Source organism: Serinus canaria (assembly GCF_022539315.1).
Source record: "Serinus canaria isolate serCan28SL12 chromosome 7 unlocalized genomic scaffold, serCan2020 HiC_scaffold_29, whole genome shotgun sequence".
In the NCBI taxonomy this organism is placed as follows: Eukaryota; Metazoa; Chordata; class Aves; order Passeriformes; family Fringillidae; genus Serinus; species Serinus canaria.
Window position 1 is genome coordinate 3,052,408 of NW_026108147.1, and position 21,150 is coordinate 3,073,557.

Genomic DNA, 21,150 nt, shown 5'->3' on the forward strand with positions numbered 1-21,150 from the left:
CATTTTTCACCCCCATCCCTGGAAGTGTTCCAGGCCAGCTTGGATGGGGCTCAGAGCAACCTGGTCCAGTGGAAGGTGTTTCACGGCAGGGCGCTTGGAAGGAGATGATCTTTGGGATCCCTTCCAATCCAAACCACGCTGCCATTCTATGATTTATACCTATCCATAACACACCCGAGCGGCCTGTTTTCAGGGCTTAACACCAATCCCAGCGGTTCCCAGCAGCAGCGGCCGGCGATGGACATCCCCTGCGGCGGGGATGGAGCGGGGCGGCTCCGGCACCGCACGCCCTTCCCTCGCGGACCGCGGGAGCGCAGCCCGGGCACGGCGGCACAGGCGGGGGTGAAGCAGGGTTTCCACCTCGCCCTTGAGCCGCCGCGGTGCCGGTGGCCGGGGGCGCCTGCGCGGCGCTCGGGGGAGCCCGTGGGGGAAGGCGAGGGGAGGAGGATGGAGAAGGGAGAAGGGGGGATGCCGCCTCCCGCCGCTCACCTCGCGGGCGATCTGGTTGAGCGCATCATCCTCCGCCGTCAGGCGCTCCCGGTTCGGCAGCCGCTTGCGTCCGGCGCCCGGCGTCCCCATGGCGGGGCGGTCCCGACCGGCCCGGTCCGGAGCTCAGCCGAACCCGGAGCCGCTGCCCGCCGGCCCCCAGCGACCCTCCCGCTCCCTCCGCCGCCTCCGCCGGCGCGGCCGTCACCGCCCCCCGCCCCGCGCATGCGCCGCCGCCCCCCGCCCTGAGGGGACGGGCCGCCTCACCCCCGCCCGAGACCGGGCTGGAGGTCCCCGCTCGGTGCCCTCACACTGAATCCGGACTGTGTTTGGGGCTCCCTGTTCGCTGCCCTCGCACCTGAAACCGGGGTGTGTTTGGGGCTCCCTGTTCGCTGCCCTCGCACCTGAAACCGGGGTGTGTTTGGGGCTCCCTGTCCGCTGTCCTCACACCGAACCTGGGCTGTGTTTGGGGCTCCCTGTCCGCTGTCCTCACACCGAACCCGGGCTGCGTTTGGGGCTCCCCGCTCTCCGCCCTCGCACCGAACCCGGGCTGTGTTTGGGGCTCTCCGCCCTCGCACCGAACCCGGGCTGTGTTTGGGGCTCTCCGCCCTCGCACCGAACCCGGGCTGTGTTTGGGGCTCTCTGCCCTCACACCAAATCTGAGGTGTGTTTTGGGCTCTCTGTCCCACTGCCCTCGCACCAAACCTGGGGTGTACTTGGGGCTCCCTGTCCCCTCTCCTCACAACAAAACCGGGGTATGTTTGGGGCTCCCTGTCCGCTACCCTCGTATCAAAACTGGGGTGTGTTTGGGGGTTCCTGCTCTCTGCCCTTGTACACAAAACCAGGCTGTGTTTGGGGCTCCCTGCTCGCTGCCCTCACACCGAATCCGGGCTGTGTTTGGGGCTCCCTGTCCTCTGCCCTCACTGCCCGAGATGGGTCCGTGCTCGCTGCCATCACCGCCCGAAATCGGGGTGCGTGTGGGATTCCTCCTCGCTCCCATCACCACCCAAAATCAGGGTGTGTTTGGGGGTCTCTGCTCTCACCACCTGAAATTTGCGGGGTGGTGGTTGTTGTTTGAGGGTCCTTGCTCACTGTCCTTGCCATCCAAAATCGATGTGTGTGTTTGTGGGATGGTCCCTGCTCACTCTCCTCACCACCCAAAATCAGGATCTGTGGGGTTCCCTTCCTGCTCCCCCAGCCCCACTGTGGACCAGCCCCCTTCCTGCTGGGGTGCCTGGGCTCCCTGCCAAGCTGTAGGAAATTACAGAATCCCAGAATAGGTCAAGTTGGACCACAAAGGATCATCTGGTCCAACCCTGCTCCAACAGGGTCATCCCAGAGCACAGGATTGTGTCTGGATGGCTCTGGAATATCCCCAGAAGGAGACTCCACAGCCTCCCTGGACACTCTGTTCACTGCTCAGTCACTACCCAGAGAAGAATTTCTGCCTCCTCCTCTTGAGGAGCCCCAGCTGCCTCAGCCTTTCCTCCTCACAGATACTCCAATCCCTTCATCACCTCTGCAGCGTTTGCTGCGTCCCCTCCAGGAGCTCTGCCTCTCTTGTCCTGAGTAGCTGAGAAGTGGACCCAGTAAATTTACCAGAAATCATGGAAATGGGCATGAAAACCTTGCCTGTTGTAAAGCTGGGGGGGTTCCTCTGCCCCAGATAGAGGGGGAGCAGGACAGAAACAAGACTCCTTGTGCCCTTACACATCTTCAAAGCCCTGTGGGGTCTCTTCAACAATGAATTTTCCTAATAAGTGTAAGAGGACATTATTAATTTTAGTTCCGAGTACATCAGCGCTTAATTAACTCACATTGACAAGGAACATGTATTTTCTGGGATTCCTGTCACAGCCCTTACACCTCAATTTTCATGCTAATTCCCTAAATATGAATTAAAGTGGCTCAAGCGCACATTATTACATAGCCAGAGAAAAAGGACTACAAAAAGTGCTACAAAACCCACCCATTCACTTCTGACCAGAAAGCTGCTTTTAATCTTTATGATTTAATTTTACTATCGATTTAAACTTGATTGAAGTAAAAGACAACACCTGACTGCTCAATATTTATTGGCAGTTTTCATGTACAACACCTGAGATCTAAATCATCCTCAGACTGACTGGGTAGTGATACTGCATCGGTGCTGATCCTTGCACCTGGGAGTGTTTATCTGTGCAAGAATCAAATGATTATTTAGTCAGCAGAAGTAGATGGATGAGTCCCCCACCTCGCTTGGGCAGCAGAACGTGCGTCACACCCTCAGATTTGGTGTCAGGTTTACTCTGACTCCACACAAGTGGATTAAAAAGGACCTGCTTTGCAAGGCAGCACAGGGGCTTTGAGCTGAGCTCTCACCCTGGAGGCAAAGCTTTGCTGGGTCTGGTTTTCCTAGATGTCCCTCAGGCTTCCCTTTTCCACCTCCCCAAGCCCTGGCTTAGCACTACCACCCTTTCAGTCTCTACATAACTCATTCCCTGAGCCCTTATCCTCACATTTGCCCCTGCCCTTTGAGGAATTCTGGCTGGAGAGGAGGGGCAGTGCCTTATTTTTAGGTCCCTGTTACCCAGGGATTTTGGCCACCTGTGCAGCTGCATCACGGTATCCATGCAAGGAATTTCCCCGTTCAGGGGTGCAGGAGGATTTGCATCAGTGCTGTTTGCCTGCCTGGCTGAAAGCCTTGCAGAGCCTTGGGCTAGGCAGGTTTTTTTGTCCAAAAACCGACTATTGAGGTGACAAAGGAAAGGCAGAAGGGAAGGGGAGGAAGAAATAGAGGGGAATAGAAATCTGTAGAAATCTGAGCGGGGGGGGCAAAGGGGGAAGAAAGGAGAAGAGAAATATAGGGGAAGGAGGAAAGAAATGGGTGGGAGAAAGGGAGAGGGAAGAAACAGAGAGAAAAAAGAAAACCAGGGGAAAGATGGTAAAGGGGGAGAAGAAAGAAACAGAGTGGGGGAGAAAGGAAGAAATAGAGAAAGGAAATGCAGGGGAAGGGGGAAAAAAGATGGAAGAGGGAAGGAAGAATTCAAGAAGTAAAGCAGAGAAATTGGAAGAGAACATGCTGGTGGGTGACTGCAGTCAGATTTCAAATCACTCACTGAATGTGATCTGCAGTGTAAGAAATCCTTTTCTTTCCCTGCATTCCAGACACGCACAGTAATTTTTTTTTCTTTGAATATAGACAAAATAAGCCATCTCCTTATAAAAATACTATACATAGATAATTTGTCCAGATAAATTTGAAATAATGGTACAAACCACGTTGGTTTTGGCTGCGCTGTGGAGCGCAGTGAGTGAAAATGAAACACTGAGCATACATTCCTTATTTTAACAAGCAACACAAGGGCGAGGCTGGTTTTGTCTGAAAGTCATGACTGTGATGAATGATAGTCGGACAACACTGAGTATCCCATGCCAGCTTTAAAGGGCTCTGTTATAAGTGCATAATAAACCCCTCATTCTCCAGTATCCTGTGTGCAAGGAGGCTGCTTTGTGCAGAGCACACCCTAAAAGATACAATTTTCCCTCTGTGCTGCTCTTAAACCAAACCCTCTTGTAAAACCCCACTGTTGAGAACCAGAACAAGCAATCAGCTGTTCTAACTGGTGGTGGTGTACTTGATGAACCTCTTTATGTAATGAAATTGATGTTTTTGTGTCCTGGGAAGGGAAATGTGATTACATTTCTATTGGAGGCAAGCCCTGGGACAGGGGAATCCAGTGGCTGAGTGAGGGTGTTAAAAGCAAGCACAAGGGCACCTCTCCACTCCACTGTAAGGTCATGGCATCTGCCAATCCAGAAATGAAGCCTGGCAGCTTTAAGAAGATGTCCATTAGTCCAAGGAGAGTGGAATGCTTTAAAGACCTTGGAAAATCCACACTGAGGAGGCCAATATTTGAGATTGTCAGGATACATGAGATGAGCAGGGCTCCATTAGCATTGCAATATTTTGCAAACATAACAGCAGTGGTATCCAGCAGGATCTGCAGATTTATTAATGGAAAAAAAAATTACTTCACAGACAAATTTGTGCTGGCACTGAAATTCTGCATGAAAATGAACAAAACACTGGTGGAACCAAGATGATCCTCACCAGCAAATCAGACCTCCTGGGAAAAGCTTTCAGGTGTGTTGCCTCCTCTGAGCAGTGTCAAGACAGGGCTCAGGAGACTGGTGGTGTCCATGTGTATTTTGCCTGGATGAAATTCCTTACTCTTATTCTGTCTCTTCAAGTCAGCAGGGTCATTATTTGCATCAGCAGAGCCCTGGCCCTTGGGAGCCTTGCTGATCTTTGTCATGTCTAGCCTGGAGTTTGTAGTCACACAGCAAAGCCAGAACTGATTAGAGTCTTCCCAGCTGGCCCAAAAAAGAGATCCATGGGCTTGGTTGGCCAAGGACAATACTGTGGGGATTCCAAGCCAAGCTTTAGGAGGACTGGAGAAAAAAAATCCCACCAGCAGCAGCCCTTGATCGCTTTTACCAACAGCAATGTGATGTGGGTTTTTTTCTGAAGAAAGCTTATTGGTTGGCTTCACCTTGCCAAAACCCCTTAATGAGTTATTGGCCTCCTCTAATCACCTTGGCATGCCATGAGAGATAGTTTTCCATTTGTGAATTTTTCACAGGTCACTCAAGATGCCTCTTCGGGGAACTCGAGGTCTTAGCGTTGGATCGCTTTTACGGTTGAAGAAGAATCTTCCCTTGGAGGCAGTTTTTCAAAGGTTAACCTCGGGGTTGATTTCATCATCTGCACCTCAGCATAAGTTGGACAGTGCTAATGAAATAAGCTGATGACACAGTGTCACCAAAAAAGGAGGGTAAAGTCATACAAGAGGTTAAGGACTTGAGAAACAAGTGGAGTGAAATCAAGCAGACACCCAATACCCTGCCAAAGGCTAAACTCCTGATCTCACCAACTGTTAATAAGGAAAAAGGAGGAAGTTCTGGGGTCACAAACTGGCCATGGGTGTGTTTCGTGCCACCATCACAACAGAAACACCAAAACATTGCATCTAACATTGAGAGCACTTCAAGAAAGGGTCATTGCACAACCATCTGCAAGACCTTACCTAAAATGGTGTCTGCACATCTGCTTTTCCATATTAAAAATAAATCAAACTTGAATACTTGTGGAGAGAGCAGCTCCTAGGATGAGCAGCAGGAGGACTTTACTGATATGAGAAGGAGTTGCATCTTTCTTCTGTGAAGTCCTTTGGAGATAAGGGGGATGGGGGTGATGCTATGTAAAGCTTGAAGCCAAGGCAGCACAAAACCATACAGCTAAACAGACCATGTATCATTTTAGTCTGGACTCCAGAGATTTCTTGCCAAATTTCTAAACATGCACCCCAGAAGAGGTTGTGAGTGGGTATGTCAAGTCTGTGGTAAGCACTACCCTGAGGGTCTGTCTGCCTTAGCAAGCACTGGTCCAAACACTGCAGGATTTTCACCCTGCCAGGAAACCTGGGACAAGGGTGTCCATCCCAGCTGACACTCAGTGACCCCAGAGAAGTTGTTCTTGTCCCATCCATGCTCCTGCTGGGAAGGCACCAGCCAGCCTTCACCCAGACCAACACGTGCATGCTCTGTGTGACTGTGCCAGGCAAGGAGCTCACCTGCAGTGATCCATGAGTGAGCTCACTGAGAGCAACCCATCTCAGGCAAAAATGGGAACCTGCTCAAGGCAGCCTCTGTGCACCTAATCTAATTAGCAGCAGACATGCCATGGCTCAGTGTTCCAGCAGAGCAAAGTGAAGCCAGCTCCACAGCAGCTGGGGTTGTGGGGAGCCAAACCCATCCCAGGCTGTTTCCCAAAGCCGGATGGTCATGGTCTGTCGTTTGCTCTCTCTGCTCCTATCTGCTATTCCCAGCCTGCCACAGCACTGCTGAGCTCCAAATTTGGCTGTTTCTCCTGTGGCTTCCCCTCTTGATGTGTAAAGAAGGCTACATTTTAAGAGAGCCCCGTGCTATTTTCAGAAGAAAAGACATCCTAGTCTCTTCTACCTAGTCTAAAAACACTCCTTGCTCCCTACCTCAAGTGCTGTGGGCCCAAAACTTATTCCAGTCTGTGGGATGCCTTGCATCCCGTCTGCCTGGACTCCAGGTGGAATGCAGGCAAGAGATCAATGTACATATTTAATTTGGGAATACAGTCTCTACAGCTGTCCAAAAACATAGTCTGAACTAGTAAATCCTTCAGCCAGACAAAGTTGGGCTGGCTTTGGTGCAAACAATGCATTACATCAGCTGGAGCAGCTGAGGAGCTAACCCTGCATCACTTTGGGATTAATATATCAAAGCATTCCTGCTGCCGTGGTGCCGGTGTCCTCACCCCATTGACAGCCCCAAGACAGGGGAGTGAGGAATCACATGGCCTTGATACAAGTTTCCCTGTGTTTTTCCTGCTCCATGCTGTGTGGCCTCATCCATTCCCATCCCAAATGTTGCAGCCTTAAGCTGAGCCACATTTTCCAATCAGGCCCTCCAGATTTTCTGAAACGCCAGTTGTTTTGGACTGGGGTAAAACACAGCCAGCAACACATGGCCTAAAAACAACCAATTGTTTGCAAAAGACCAAGTGCTTGCACTAATTAGTCATAGTGTTCTGTAAAATGCCATATGAACATGCTTTTGGAAGAGCTTTTGGGAAACCACATCACAGTTAAAACTCCCTCAGCTGGAGCGGAAGATGGGAAGGAGGTGCTGTTTATTGTCCCCATGGAAATTTATCCACATTCCTCCAAGGCACAAACCAGAGGCAAACCATCCCTCTCCTCAAGCACAGAAAGCTGTGCTCTGCTTCAAGCCATCTTTCATTCTTGTCAGGGAAGAAGTATTTTCCACTCACCTATTCTACAGCAAAGTGAAAAATGGCCAGGCCTGTTGTCAGGGAATAGTTCCAACCACTTGACATCAGACAGAAGAGCACCTGTGGGATGTCCCATGGATCTGAAGCTGTGCATCCCTGCCCCACCTCCTGTCACCTCTCCACCTCTCCTGTCACACAGAACAGCAGCGAACCAGCTGTGGCAGCTAACAATTCCTGGCTTACTTAAAGCCATGCTGGTGCTAAAGGATTTCACATTCCAGCTGGGATAATCAGCAGCAGGGCAGGAAGGCAGGTCATTATAGTTTCCTGAAATAAAGGACTTTGCCTAAACTGGGAAGTGAAAGATGATACTGGTAACAAAACATTAGAGGAAATGGAGACAAAACATCTGAGATGATACAGTGTGTTAAAGCTGGTGCATCTGATTTTAAATCATAACACATTTTTCTGGCATCCACAGCATTCCTGGTTTTCCATGCAGAGTGACTGATGAATGGCATATGGGGCTGACTTCACCTGCCCAGTGCCTCACTGGGAATCCCAACCCAGTTCACCCATCCCAGCCCTGCAGCAGGTACTGTGCTCTGCCATTTTCCTGGGAGCTTTTCCTCAGCTTTAATTATTGTGGCACTAAAACCCCTCTGATCCTTCCCAGTAGGAATGTGAAGGGATCAGCTCCTCTCTTCTCCATCAACAAAGAGCCAAAACAGTCAGGCAAGCGTTGTCAAAGTCTCCAGTTTTTAGTTATCCCTCCTATTGTAGCAACAATTAGAAGAATAATTTCCTCCCCTCTCCAAACACAATGAGATGCTGCAGAACCCTTTTGTTTCAGCTGCTGTAAAAACAGTAAATAAATCAATCAATAGGTAAATAAATCAATCAATAGGTAGATAAATCACGGAATAACCCAAACTGGACAGACAGCAAAACATTTTGCATCTAGAAACTACCAATTTCCATAGCCAGCTGAACAACTTGTCAAGGATCACACTGGAAAAAAGAAGCCAGAGACAGGAGTAGAACGGACTCTGCCACCAAATCTCTGCTTTTCCATCCTCGTGCCTTCAGCCTTTCCTATCTGTGCCTTTCCCTAAGGACAGCTACTCAATCTATTGCAGGGTTTCCAGCCTTAAGCCATGGATGCCTGGGCACTGTTAGGAGGAGGCACCTCGCCAGGGGCTGACAGGCACCGCCTTTGTTGCTCAACTTCAATTTCTGCCGAGGTTTTCATCCTCTCTGACCTTGGAGCTGTGGTGGCAGAAGGGAAAGGCAGGAAAGACACTTTTCTGCGTGGCCTCTTTTGGGGAAGCTGCTAGGTTAAGTTTCTGAAACATCCGGAGCGCATTAGTGGTTCAGCTCAACTAATTAGAAATTCCCAAAATAATTTTTAATACCTTTTTCAATTATAAAAGGAGTTGCTGGAGGTAACAGCAGATAATGGTGTCGTTCCCCAGCCCCCAGGCATCTCTGTTCCTTCCAAGTTTATTGGCAACAGATTACTCATTTCACCTCTGCCCAAGATGACTGCTTTACAACTCTTCCAGCAGCATCTGGCCTTAAACGAGGTTACTCAGGCTCAAACTGATGAAATAATTTCTATTCTTGTGCCTATACAGACCATGCCTGTAACACACAGTGCCTGAGACTAAAACCCAACTGAAAACCAGCCAAACATTTAGATGTGACCTGAAAAGGCAAAACTGTGCTGTGGCCATGGGCCTGTCAGCCATGGAGAGGCAAAACCTGTCATAAAATGTCCTGTAAAGTTTTCTGGGCTAGGCATCCCCAAAGTTGGGTGGGGACTTCAGGGAAGCTAAGATCATATTCACACCCACATGAGCTTTTCAAGTCTGTGCTAGACAGCATTGCTTAAATATTTCTCTTTCCATGTACAGGCAAAACATTTTCAGTTGCATTGGATACAAATGTCTCACAAACAGAGAGATGAAGTGCTTCTGGGGGAGATTATTGAGCAACTTTTGGCTCTCAGGGAGCTCCTCTAGAGCTCTTGGCTTGGAAAGGTACCACCTACAGCCATTTTTAGCCTGGTTTCCTAAGGGAACATGTGTGATCACTCTGCCAGTCCCACAATAAAGCTGAAGCCAGCTGGCCAGTTGCCACCAAGTTTTCCTCAGAGGTCAAGGTCCATCCCAAATGTGATATCCCCACTGGCAAAAAAGCAGCACATGGAGCTCAAGGCAGACACCAGACCCTGCACGTGGAAGAGAGTGCTTAAATGCTTTAATGATGTGAAATGCTGCCAAACCTGCACCTTGTCAGATAAAGATGTCTCTTGTTTCACTGAACCATTTCCTCCATTTTCATGGCCCTTGGGAGCTGGCTTTTCCTTTCAAGTCAGGTACCCAGCCTAGAGCCAAAGGTCTCTGTGTGGCAGCTCTCCTGGCAAGGTGGGATGGACTCATTGAGAGGGATCCTCCTGACCAAGGTCTGCTGAGAAATGAGGATGTGAATTTCAGCTAAGCAAACTGTTCGATGCAGGCCTCTTTACTCGAGCAAGCCACATACATTTATGTCACCCAAGCTGCACCTTGCTTATTAGACATATGGCAAGAACCTCAGCACATGCCTCAAGGCTATTTATTGTGACCTGTCAAGTGCAATTTCAGAGGTGAAAACAATCTCACCTGTCTCTTCAGGTGCTAATGCTGTAGGAAAGCCTTTCTTGTGGTACACACTTGTATTCTTTTTGTAATTTAATGCCACCAGACTTCAAATGTTTATTGTAGTCAGTCATTATTTTCCCTCCTCGGTCTTTAACACATGCTAATGTTCACCATCACTTCTCATCTGGGAGCTATTAATATTAAGTTTGTTTAATGTTTCCAAGCCAATCTCTGGAGTGTTTTAGCAACGTTAATAATTAATACAGGAAGACAAGCATTTTAGAGGCCTGAAGCAGTTCAGGGCAGGCTCAAGTTTTGAGCCACAGTATAAATGATCTGTTCACCATTACAGCTCCACCAATCCTTAAAATATGTCTCAACTTTTTAGCACTGTAACAGTGAGGACCTCAATCTTTTTTTTCGTTAGCAAAGGCACAAGCCTTGCTTCTCTCAAAACAAAAAGATCTTTTAATGCTGCAGGGCAGTGGTGACAGACCTTGCCTGTATGATCACCAATGGAATACCCTGGGTTTTCATTACTTCACCACACACAGAAAAGGAGGAACAGCAAAGACCAGGACACTTCAAGCATTGCCATTCTGTGATTTAACTCCTTAGCCATGTTTTGTATGAAAACCACCACACAAACAAGTGATGGCACATTTAACAGCACAGGTATGGCAAACAGTTTTGAGAACATCATTTGCTGTGACCTCTGGATGGATCAATTGTTTTGAATTTATTTTGCTGACCACAGTTTCAGGTGTTTGCTCTTGAAAAATTAAGAAATGAAAGTGTTTTAGATACAAACTGACCCATCAGGAAAATTTTTGTGGTATTCAGGGGCCTCAGAGGACCAAAAATGCTGAAGATGAGCATAATTTCAGAGCAGTACAAAGTCTAAGCTTCATTTCCACAGCGTGGGAGCTTTGACAGTGATCAGACCTCCTGAGCTGGGCTGCCTGCACAGGGCACACCAGGGACCACATGGAATCCATGTGGATGAGCCCAAGGAGAGGGGGAGAAACAAGTCAGGAGAAAAAAGAGTTCTTCCAACAGCCAGACAGCAAACAAGTGGCAAAGCTGAGGTTTCAATCTCTGTGTTCAGCTCAGGGATGTGCCTTTTTTGCCAGACTCTGCTGCCTTTCCCACACAACCACTCTTCCTTAAGCAAGGGAGGATTTACAGTGCCCACAGTGATGCTTCCTCACAGCAGTCACAGGGAGAGCCAAGTGCTACACAACCACTGCCAAAAAACCCTCCAGGAGTTTCTAAACTGCCCCACAAAGATCTGTGTGCTTGTGCCTTGTCCTTTAACTCAGATAAAGGAGGAAGGAGAGGCATCCTGCTCAAAGTTATGCAGCAGGCAGAGCCAGAAATACAAGATTATTGGAATTATTCTTGAGTGCTTAGCCTAGAAGTTTAATTTTGATCTCCTCTGGAATTGTTGTGCACCAATAATGTATCAGCCTTTCCTTCACAGTTAAAAATCAAATAAAAAGTTGAGGTGGAGCAGTGGGGGAAGGTCTACAACCATTCCTGTGGCCAGACCCATCCTCCAAATTCTCATGACCCAATCACATCAGGTGGCTGTAAAATGAAATGCAGTCCCTAAACCTCAGAAAAACAACCCATGCCCAGGTTTTACCAGTAAAATTTATTTCAAGTGAGGAGCCCTTCACTGCACAAGCACAGCAAGGTGCATCCCCAGGTTTGTGCAGGATGCTCCAGGTGCTCTACCCATCCAGTACCAATGCAGCCACAGTCTCTATTTGCAAACCACTCACCACTGAATGGGTCTGATCCTCAGCATCCTGCATATTTTCCCTCACAAGAAGCAGGCAAGCAGACAGAGATACATTGGAAAAAATTTGGCTCCCTGGCACTGCAACAGGGCTCATCAGAGATGTTTACATTCCAGTTGTTTGGAGAGCAAAGAACAAGAGAAGCTTGGCCGTCTGTCCACACTTCTGGCAGGAGACCTCGGTCAGTCTCTCATGGTGTCTGTCTGTCTGTCCGGGTCAGAAATGAGGCTGGGCAGCAGCAGCATCCTCACTGTCTCAAAAGGTAGATGAGCTGTGCCCTCTAGCGGGGTCTGGCTCAGCAGGAGCTGCAGAGGAGCCTTCCAGGAGAGGCTGTCCCAGCCCACAGAAGGGACACACTGCCCTGGGCTCTGCAGGTCCCCGGGGCATTCACACCAGCCAGGCCACTGCACTTTGTTTGAGCACCTCCTCTCCACCACCTTCTTTTATAAAGCCCTTCACAGAGGCCTCTGAGAGGTGACACCTGCTGGGGCAGAGAAGGCTGGTATGAAAATTACAGAGCAGCACAAACTGGGAATGAAGTTTCTCTTAGCCCTGACAAAGCCATCCTTTCATAAGGCTTCAAAGCCTCCCAGCCTTTTTTTTCCTATTAAAATTAGATGCTGAGTTTAGGTGCATGATGCTACCAGAGCCTGTAGGTCCAAACCAGTGGGTAAAATCATTGCTGTGAGCAAGGATTCCTGCTGCAGCAACCTCATCTCAAGGGATCCACACTCAGCCCTTCTAAAATCCTGAAACATCTTCCTACCCCCTTGCTGTACCAGTGCAACTGTGCACAGGGTCACAGAGGACTGACTAATCCAAAGGTCTAGGAGGGAAAAAAAAAGGAGAAAAAAAAGGCTTTAAGTCAGTTCCTTTGGGAATTAAGTTATAAGAAAGGGGTGGGAGCATATTAAACTGCTTCTGGACTGGAAAAACGATATATATTCATAGGAACTGTGTTCAAAGGATCCCCAAATCCTGCTCTATCCCGTGCAGAGCTGATGGGAAGGACCTGGGAATGTAAACTGTACATGGCTTTTCATCACTGAAATGGGAAGTGATTGAACTGCAGTGCCTAGGCCTTGGAAGTCACAAGACACATTTTTAATTTCAAAACTAGGGTGTTATTGTTTTTAAGCTTTCTTGTAGGACTTCTGCTTTTCACCCTGTTCCCTATAACCATTAGGACTCGATTTTGTTAAGTCTGTTTCACTTCCAGATCTCTTACTTGAAGGAAAGGCACTGACTATGACAAGAGGAGTGACAGAAACACAGAATTATCATCATTCAGATGTTTAATTATCAGATCTTCCCATTCCCACTCCAGACCCGTTATCCCAATGCAATCTTAGATGCTGTGAATTCTCTCTCAAGGTATTAAACAAGAGCAGCTTTCTTCAAAGCACTGAGCCCCAGCTGCCTGGGGTAACCAGCTATTACCTTAATTTACAGGCAGTAAAATGCTCAGGTTTTGCTCACTTTGTACCTCCCAAACTCGGGAGCAGCTGTTTTGTAGCTGAAGCATTTCGCCAGACAAGTGTGCACATCTTCTCCCACAGAACACATCCCCTTTGCAATGCCAAGTCTGGGATATCTGAGCCTGGCATGAGACCAAAGCCAGGTCTAATGTTCAGCAGCAGAAATTGCCATGTTATAAAAACCCAGAGAGGACAATCCTGTGTGTGCCATGACTCCAGCCACACCCTGCCCTCCCTGATCCTCAAACCTTGCAGGGTTTTACCCCCATCTCCTTGCTAGCTGGGATGCTCTTGTGTGGTGTTTGTGAGGCCCCCAGGATGAGGTGAGAGATGAGAATCTGACTCCATGTTCTCAGAGGGCTGATTTATTATTTTATGATATTATATTCTATTATATTAAAGAATGCTATATTAAAACTATACTAAAGAAAGAGAAAGGATACAGGCAGAAGAATGAGGATAAAAACTCATGACTGACTCCTCAGAGTCCGACACAGCTGATGGTGATTGTTCTTTAAGTAAAAACAATTCATATGTATGGATAAACAATCTCCAGAGCAGCAAACACAGGAGAAGCTGAATCTTCTCGGCTTCCCAGGAGAAAATCCTGGGCAAAGAGGATTTTTCAGAAAATATCACGGTGACACTCTTGGATCCCAAGACATGAGGAAAGAAAGCCCCACCCACCCATTCATCCATCCACACACCCCACACCCCCCCCAATCCCAGCGTGGGAAGGGGGATGGAAGGACGGAGGGAGGGATGGAGGGATGCAGGGGGATGGCCACGGTGACAACAACCTGTCGCCGTCTTGCCTGGCTGCCAGACCTTAGACCCGGTGTCAGGTCTAAGGTTCACTGAGCTCGGGCTGCCTCTCCCACCTTTGGCACCGCTGCTTTCGCTTTGAGCTGCTCCCGGCACGGAGCACACGGATGGGAACGTCACCCTGTCACCCCTGACACACGGACTGGGCACAGCGAACCTTCGGGAAGGTAAAGGCATCCTCCGCTCAGGAATTCCCCAGCGGGCAGGGCAATCCCCCGAGCCGCCCTCTCCAAGGTGCCTTTGCCAGATGAGCTCCAGAATCCTCCCATCCTCACGGGGCAGCCCAGCTCCGAGGCACGAAGGGTGCCACGGTCCTGCTGCCCAAGAGGAGAGGTCTTAGGAAGCTCTGTGTCCTCACCCATCCTCCCAGAGCTGTGAAGGGCTCAGCAGAGCTCTGGGGCTCTGGGCAGTCCCGTTTATTGCAGCCTGACTTCCCCTCGTGGTTAATGATCCTCATTCCCTTCCCCTTCACTTTGAGGGCGGCTGCTTCTTCTGAGAGATCATCGCTGTGTAAATCTAATATTTACACATTGTGTCTTTGCAGCTGGGATTGCTGGATCCCCCGGTAACTCTGGCTTAAATGAACTTTCTGAGTGGCCACTCTCTTATTTAAGACAGAGCTTAAGCAAGTAGGAGGAGGCTCCCAAAAGCAGAGGAGAGCTTTGAGCTGAATGCTAGAACTTAACTGGGGAGGTAGGTTCATGGCAAATATGTTGTGTGTTGGGGGGAAAAGTTAAGTATGTAAATCTGAAAGAATCTGAAATATCGTGTCCAAAACCTGCAGGGTTCAACACTGCAGATTTACACAGTTAAGTGTTGAAGTCCTGTAATTTTTCTGAGGTGCTCAGTAATTTTGTTCTGCTTCACCCTTGCACCCCTTTGCAGAAACTCAGCAAATGGCTTTAATGGTATCTAGGACCTAGAAAAGCTTAGATAAGAGTTAGACATCATTACACTTGAACAACACTAATTTTCCAGGAAGCTAAACAGGGTTTTAAATAAGACTTCTCAGTGACTCCATTCCCAAAGGCATGCATGACTTTTCTTTTATTACTGCTTTCCTTTGGAAATAAAAGGCTTGTCCCCTGAGAACAAATACACCAGGATCCCTCCAGCCCAGGATAAAGATGCTGAACACAATTTCCTGGGTACAGCAATGTTTAATCCTCCGTTAGGAAGTGAGAAATGATTGGTGTTGTGGCTGTTTGGGAACTCACCTTCAGGACAAGTGTAGGATCAAGCAATCCTGCCCCTAATATTTGCTGCTAGACAGCTGCCACAAAATACCAAGCTGTACCTGGAGACTAAATCCACCAGCAGGGTTTTTACAGCAGAGTGAAGATAAATTGGTTTGTTTTCTCTGACTACACTGGATCTGAGCAGGCTGATCTTTCCCTGCCCTTCAGTGTGGCCTCTTGGCAGAAGGAGAGGACCTGGACCACCTCAACTGTTGCTCCTCAGGTTGATGACAGTAGATATCTGGCTTTTCCCACAGTCCCTCACCCAGGAAATGCAAGGTTTTACTCTGTATTCTTCTTTTCCAACAAAAAAAAAGAGGACAAAGCCCCCACCATTCCCTCCCAAATCCTGTTTTCCATTGAATCAGAACAAAGCCAATTGCTTTGCTTCCTTTCCATCCCCCTCAGGTGGGAAGGGAGACTCACCCTCTGCCTCCTAACATGGGGGAAAAAAATTGTTTCAAGTGAGCTTTGGCAAAACTCATTGCAGTAAATCTCAGGTGGGTTTTGTTCCAGCATCAACCCACCTTTCTAAGGTTGAACAGAGAGCAGCAGAGGGAAATGATGAGAAACTGTGTTTAATACAGACAACCTTGGCTAGTTTTCAAGCAGCTTCCTCTTTCCTTAGGGAGTTTTATGGCTTATCACTGACAATAACTGGCCAGAATGGATGGCAGTCTTGTTTCCAGCCTACAAAGAGGTCAATGTATGTAATCAATACCCTAAGGAGCACATTCATGCTGTGCCATAGGGCTTATCTTTTCCCTGCTTGAAAAATATGATTAACTAGCTGTTCTGCCCAAACCATGGTCCTGCTCTTCATCACAGGGCTGCATGAGCTGGGGGAGATGATGTTACTTGTGTTTTTTAAGGGGATTAAAGCCTGTCTCACCCTGCAGAAAAACTGCTTGGATCTAAAGATACAGACCTGGGTTCAGCCAAGGAACGCTCTTAATGACAGCCTTAATGAAGAATTAAAGGTCTGGAGCCTGCCAGATTGCAGAGGGAGGACAGGCAAAATAAAGGAGCCACGTGGGATGAGCAGCTCACAGGAACAAGGGGCTTTTGTCAGGGGAGGGAGCTGCAGGAAGGGAACTGCAGGAGCTGCAGGAAGGGAACTGCAGGAGCTCCACTGCAGCTGCTGTAGGTGTCTTTGTAAAGGTATTTCTTGCTTCCACAGCCAAATCCCCGAGGCCTAAGTAGAAATTGCACCAGTTCTTCATCATAAATCTTGCAGATCCCTGCTGTCTGCCTCACCAGGGCTGTATTCCACGAGGAGGGAATCCTCCCACTCCAGCAGAGCTCAGCCTGGCATCCTGCTCAGCCCAACAGCCCGTGAATTTCCCTCTCTCCTTTCTGACCGTCCACATGAGCTGAGTGCTTTTGGAGGAGGAGTTCTGTGAGGAGGAACCAGGGCAAAGCAGGGCAAAGTGTTGTTTGCTGCCCTGCACTGGCACTTCCCACCCAGCAGTGGCACTTCCTTGGCCCAGGGCTGGGAGGAGGGGACACACGTGTCACCCAGGAGGGCTCCCACCGACCAGGGTACACCAAGGCTCTGCAGCAGCTCTCTTCCAGTCAGGTTTGAGGCAATCCCTGCTACTGGGTCCGTGTTTCCTGCCATCCCTGGGCACAGCTGGGTGGTCTGTCACACTCTGGGGTGACATGGGGGTGGCACTCCAAGGTCTTGGTTTGTATGGGGTCTTTAGCTGGGGTGCAGGAGCATTTGCCACCTGCTTTGTGTGCTGGGCTGCTGGGGCCAGGGCCTCTCACTCCTGAGGGTCTCCTGATGTAACTCCTAGCCAGGATAAATGTAGGACATCAGCCTAAGCTCTTCACCAGGGGAAGGAAGTATCCTGGAGAGCAAGGCACAGCCAGAAGGGATTTCCCTCTGCCGGGAAATTCCTGCAGTTCCTCCCTCAAGGAGATGCCCCAATCTCCTTGCCTACATCCAAGGAGGCTTCTGGCATCAGGTTTCTTCCTAAACATCTCCACCTTCTGGTCGTAGCTGACAGTGGCAGATGCTTTGATGCATTAAATCTGCAGCTTATGATATGAATGATTTTGATTTAATTCCAGCCTATTTGGGAGTTAAGCCCCACCTGCCCAGCTGCCAGTCAGGAGCCGCTGCAGGAGGCTCAGCTGATGCTGGGACCACTCCCTGGCAGGTGCCCATTGAGCAGAGCTGGTTTCCTTGCAGGACATGGCACAGATGGTGACATCAGGCACCTCCCCAGAGGGACCCCGCCCTTCCTACATGTACAAGGTGGTGCTGCTGGGCAGCATGTCCGTGGGCAAGTCCAGCCTGGCCTACAGATACGTGAAGAACGACTTCAGGGAGCTGCTGCCCACTGTGGGATGTGAGTGAGTGGCTCCAACAGCTCTGGACAAGAGAGCAGGCCTGGTGCACTTCCCTGCAGGGGGGTGGGATGCAGGAGAGCTGCTTGCTCCATCCTGCAGTAGCACAGATCCACTTTGGAGCATGGAAGGTTTGCCCAAAAGCCAGATCCTTGCCTCTGGTGGTGTTCACAGGGGTCTCAGGATGAGGAAGAGATGAGAGTCTTGACTCCATGTTTCAGAAGGCTGATTTATTATTTTATGATATATATTATATTAAAGGAAAATGATATACTAAAACTATAGTAAAAGAATAGAAGAAAGGATTTCATCAGAAGGCTAGAAAAGAAAGGAATGGAATGATTGTAAAATCTTGTGACTGACCAGACAGTCTGGACAGCTGGACTGGGATTGGCCATTAATTAGAAACAACCACATGAGACCAATCCCAGATCCACCTGTTGCCTCCCACAGCAGCAGATAATCATTGTTTACATTTTGTTCCTGAGGCCTCTCAGCTTCTCAGGAGAAAAAAATCCTGGCAAAGGGATTTTTCAGAAAATATCATGGCCACACTGCCCCTTCACATCTCTGCATTTGCACAAGCAAAGCCACATCCACATCACACAGGTCTGGCTTTGTGCTGCTTTTCAGAGGCAGGTGAGCAGCAGAATAATGAGTAAACTGTGCAGCCCATCTGCTCTTTGCATGCTGAGCTGCCTTCCCAGCTATTCAGGCACCCCAGGAGGGTCTCTTAGAAAGGTTTGCATTAAAGATCACCTGGTTTCAATTCCTGCAGCACCTAGTTGTTATATATATTTATTTTACAAGATGCACCTGGGTTTTGCCTTAAGCAGACACAGCAGGTACAGAGGCTGTGATCCCACCTGCAGCTGGTGGAGCAGAGCAAGGTGGAGCTTCTCCTCTTGTCCCTCTGCTTGTGGACCAGCCATCTGCTCCCTGAGGGAAAGGATGGAGGCTCCCCTCCAGTGGGAGCCCTTTCCATGGATATTCCCATTCACAGCTCTGACCCACCAGCAAAGTGGAGCTGTCTGTATCTGGGAGCTTTCTACAAAGCTCAGAGTTACCCAACATCAAACCTGGTGTCATCCACCCAAATCTGCTGCCAGGAAGGGCCACCTCAGCCCAGTGCCAGTGGTCACCAGCAGTCCCCCCTGGATTCTGTGCATTAGAACATCATTAACCCCCTCAGGGCAGGGGATCTGAGCTCCCTGCTCTTGCTCCAAGTGAACATACCCCCTGCATCTTGCCTGCAGGCTCCTTCTTCACCCAGGTACTGGAGCTGGACGAGGCCACTGTCAAGTTTGAGATCTGGGACACGGCAGGCCAGGAGAAGTACCAGAGTGTCTGTCACCTCTACTACAGGGATGCCCACGCTGCCCTCCTCGTTTATGACATTGCCAACAAGGTAAGGCCCCTGGCAGCACCATGCCATCACTCAGGGTTGCTTCCTGCTGCCATGAATCCCACCCAAGGGTGATTTATCCCTCAATGTGTTTGAGGGCTGGTGACCTGTTTCCCTGAGAGGGGCAATCAGAACCTCCCCACCCTCACTGGTTTGGTGCCACCCAGCTGGCTTGGTCTGAGACAAAGGGATTAAATCAAAACCTGATCACTGGGTGGTTTTGTCTCCATCTCTCCAGCAAACATTCAGCAGAGCAAAGCTGTGGCTGGAGGAGCTGGAGAAGAAATTCCTGCCTGATGAAATCGTGATTGCTCTGGTGGGCAACAAGACAGACCTTGCTGCTGAGAGAGAGGTCACTACTGAGGTGGGTGCTGGGGTTCCCTCATCACCCCTCACAGAAAACACTGGGATACATCCAGGGAAAATTTCCAAGGAAAGCCAAGCATTTAAGAGGTTTTCAGACACCTCTGAAATCCCTGTATATGAAATCCACCATAAAATGAACAAACAGCCCCAGAGGGGGCAGGGGTATAACTGTGCTTGTTTCTCTTAGGAGGGGGAAGACTTTGCACGAACAAAAGGTCTCCTGTTCATGGAGACATCTGCAAAATCCAACCACCAGGTGAATGATGTCTTCATGGCCATAGGTGAGTTATGGGATGGCTCTAGGTGAGAGCAGAGGCAGGTGAACCATGAGAAGCTCAGCCCTTTCATTGCTCCTACTTGTCACTGAGGTGTTCCTCCCAGCCAGTCCAGCCTGCACCACCCCTCAAGGCAGAAGGATGCACAGATCTATCCCGAGATATTCCAGTGTCAGGAAGGGTTTTCAGGCCTTCTCCAGAGCCACAATTTCATTTTGCATTGGTATCCAGTTTGGGAGTGCCATGGTGTCCCCAGCTCAGCTGTTCAGGGCTCTGCAGGATGGTGCCCTGGGGTGGGACACGGGGTGGCCATGGCATCCCAACCACTGGCAGGAGAAATGAACCCTTCTTTGCCTTGTGTTTCCTCTTAGTCCAAGAGCTCCTGAGGAGGGAGAAAGAGAAGGCACCCAGACCATCCCCACATGGGAGGTCCACCGTGGACCTGAGGGCGAGCGGGGCGAGGACGAGGTGCTGCCGGAGCTGAGGATGTGACACTGTGCACTCAGCAGGGCTGGAGCCCACCTCCATAGGGGCAGTGACAGAGCAGGGGGGCTCAGAGCTGCAGGGACAGCTCAGCCTGGCCACCCTCGCTCTCAAAGCCCACCCAGAGCACATCCTGGCCTGGTACAAGGGGCCTCTTCAAACCTTTAGCTCCATCCTTAGCCGGGAGATAAAGCACAGGGGTTTCCTCCAACAATCTCCCATTTCCAGGTTTCCTCTACCAATCTCCCATTGCCAGGAACACTGCCACCAACTCTGACTGGTGACATCCCCCCACCCCCAGCTGTCACCTCCTCCTTCTGAAAAGGGAGGGTTTCATTTCCCAAAGCAAAGATCCTGGTGGTTTTACACCCAGGCTGCAAATAAAGAGAATATTGCCCTAAAGGTGTACATTTTTTTCCCCTCCCTGTCCTGCATGTCAGCCTGTAGGGAACCACAGGGAGCCTGGGGGTGGCAGGGACCAGAGCCAGTGCTCTCCTCACCCCACCCACCCCAAAAGAGGGGTCACAGCCCATCATTGGGGGCAATCATAGAGCCAGAATGGGCTCAAATCCAATGTGTGGTGTCAGTGCCCTGTGCCTTGCTGAGCCTTCCTTTTACACTGTGGGAGCTCCCCTTGGCTGGAAGAGGAGAAAAAACCACCAGTGCCCTCTCCAGAGGCAGCAGCACTCACCCTGACTGCAGGGCAGTGATCTCTGAGGTTTTGGGGCATGGCAGTGGGGTGGACAGAGCATCACATCCTCCCCAGGAGTTTCTGACCCCGCAGAAACGGGGTGGCTGTTTCTGTCCCCAGCTCATGGAAATTAAGGTGTGAGGGACACCCCTGGGAGCTGGCACGCTCAGGAGGATACCCCTGGGAAAGAGGAGCCTCTGTGATTATTTTTGGGGTGTTTCTTGCGGTGTGAGGGGATGTCACACCACCAGGGCAGGCAGAAACCCATGGCGACCGTGCAGATTTGGGGA

The 21,150-nt window shown here is 49.7% G+C and overlaps 2 protein-coding genes across 12 annotated transcripts in view; one reads left to right on the forward strand and one right to left on the reverse strand.

The window, feature by feature from the left end:
• Positions 1-610, reverse strand: part of LRRFIP1 (LRR binding FLII interacting protein 1) — a 103,792-nt gene extending 103,182 nt beyond the window's left edge. For 5 of the 11 annotated variants that reach the window (XM_050987527.1, XM_050987523.1, XM_050987526.1 and 2 more), the window contains exon 1: positions 490-604. In XM_050987527.1, coding sequence (XP_050843484.1) covers positions 490-579 — 90 coding nt within the window. In that variant the 5' untranslated portion in view covers positions 580-604. Of the gene's footprint in view, positions 1-489 lie in introns of all 11 variants that reach the window. The other 6 variants (XR_007780567.1, XM_050987520.1, XM_050987516.1 and 3 more) reach the window with 4 other exon arrangements.
• A 16,131-nt stretch (positions 611-16,741) lies between these two features.
• Positions 16,742-20,545, forward strand: RAB17 (RAB17, member RAS oncogene family). The gene is made up of 6 exons (XM_009088194.4): positions 16,742-16,864; positions 17,483-17,642; positions 18,897-19,048; positions 19,284-19,409; positions 19,599-19,692; positions 20,058-20,545. Exons 2-6 carry the CDS (start codon positions 17,486-17,488, stop codon positions 20,168-20,170), a joined length of 642 nt encoding a protein of 213 aa, XP_009086442.1. The 5' UTR covers positions 16,742-16,864; positions 17,483-17,485; the 3' UTR covers positions 20,171-20,545.
• Positions 20,546-21,150: the final 605 nt, after the last annotated feature.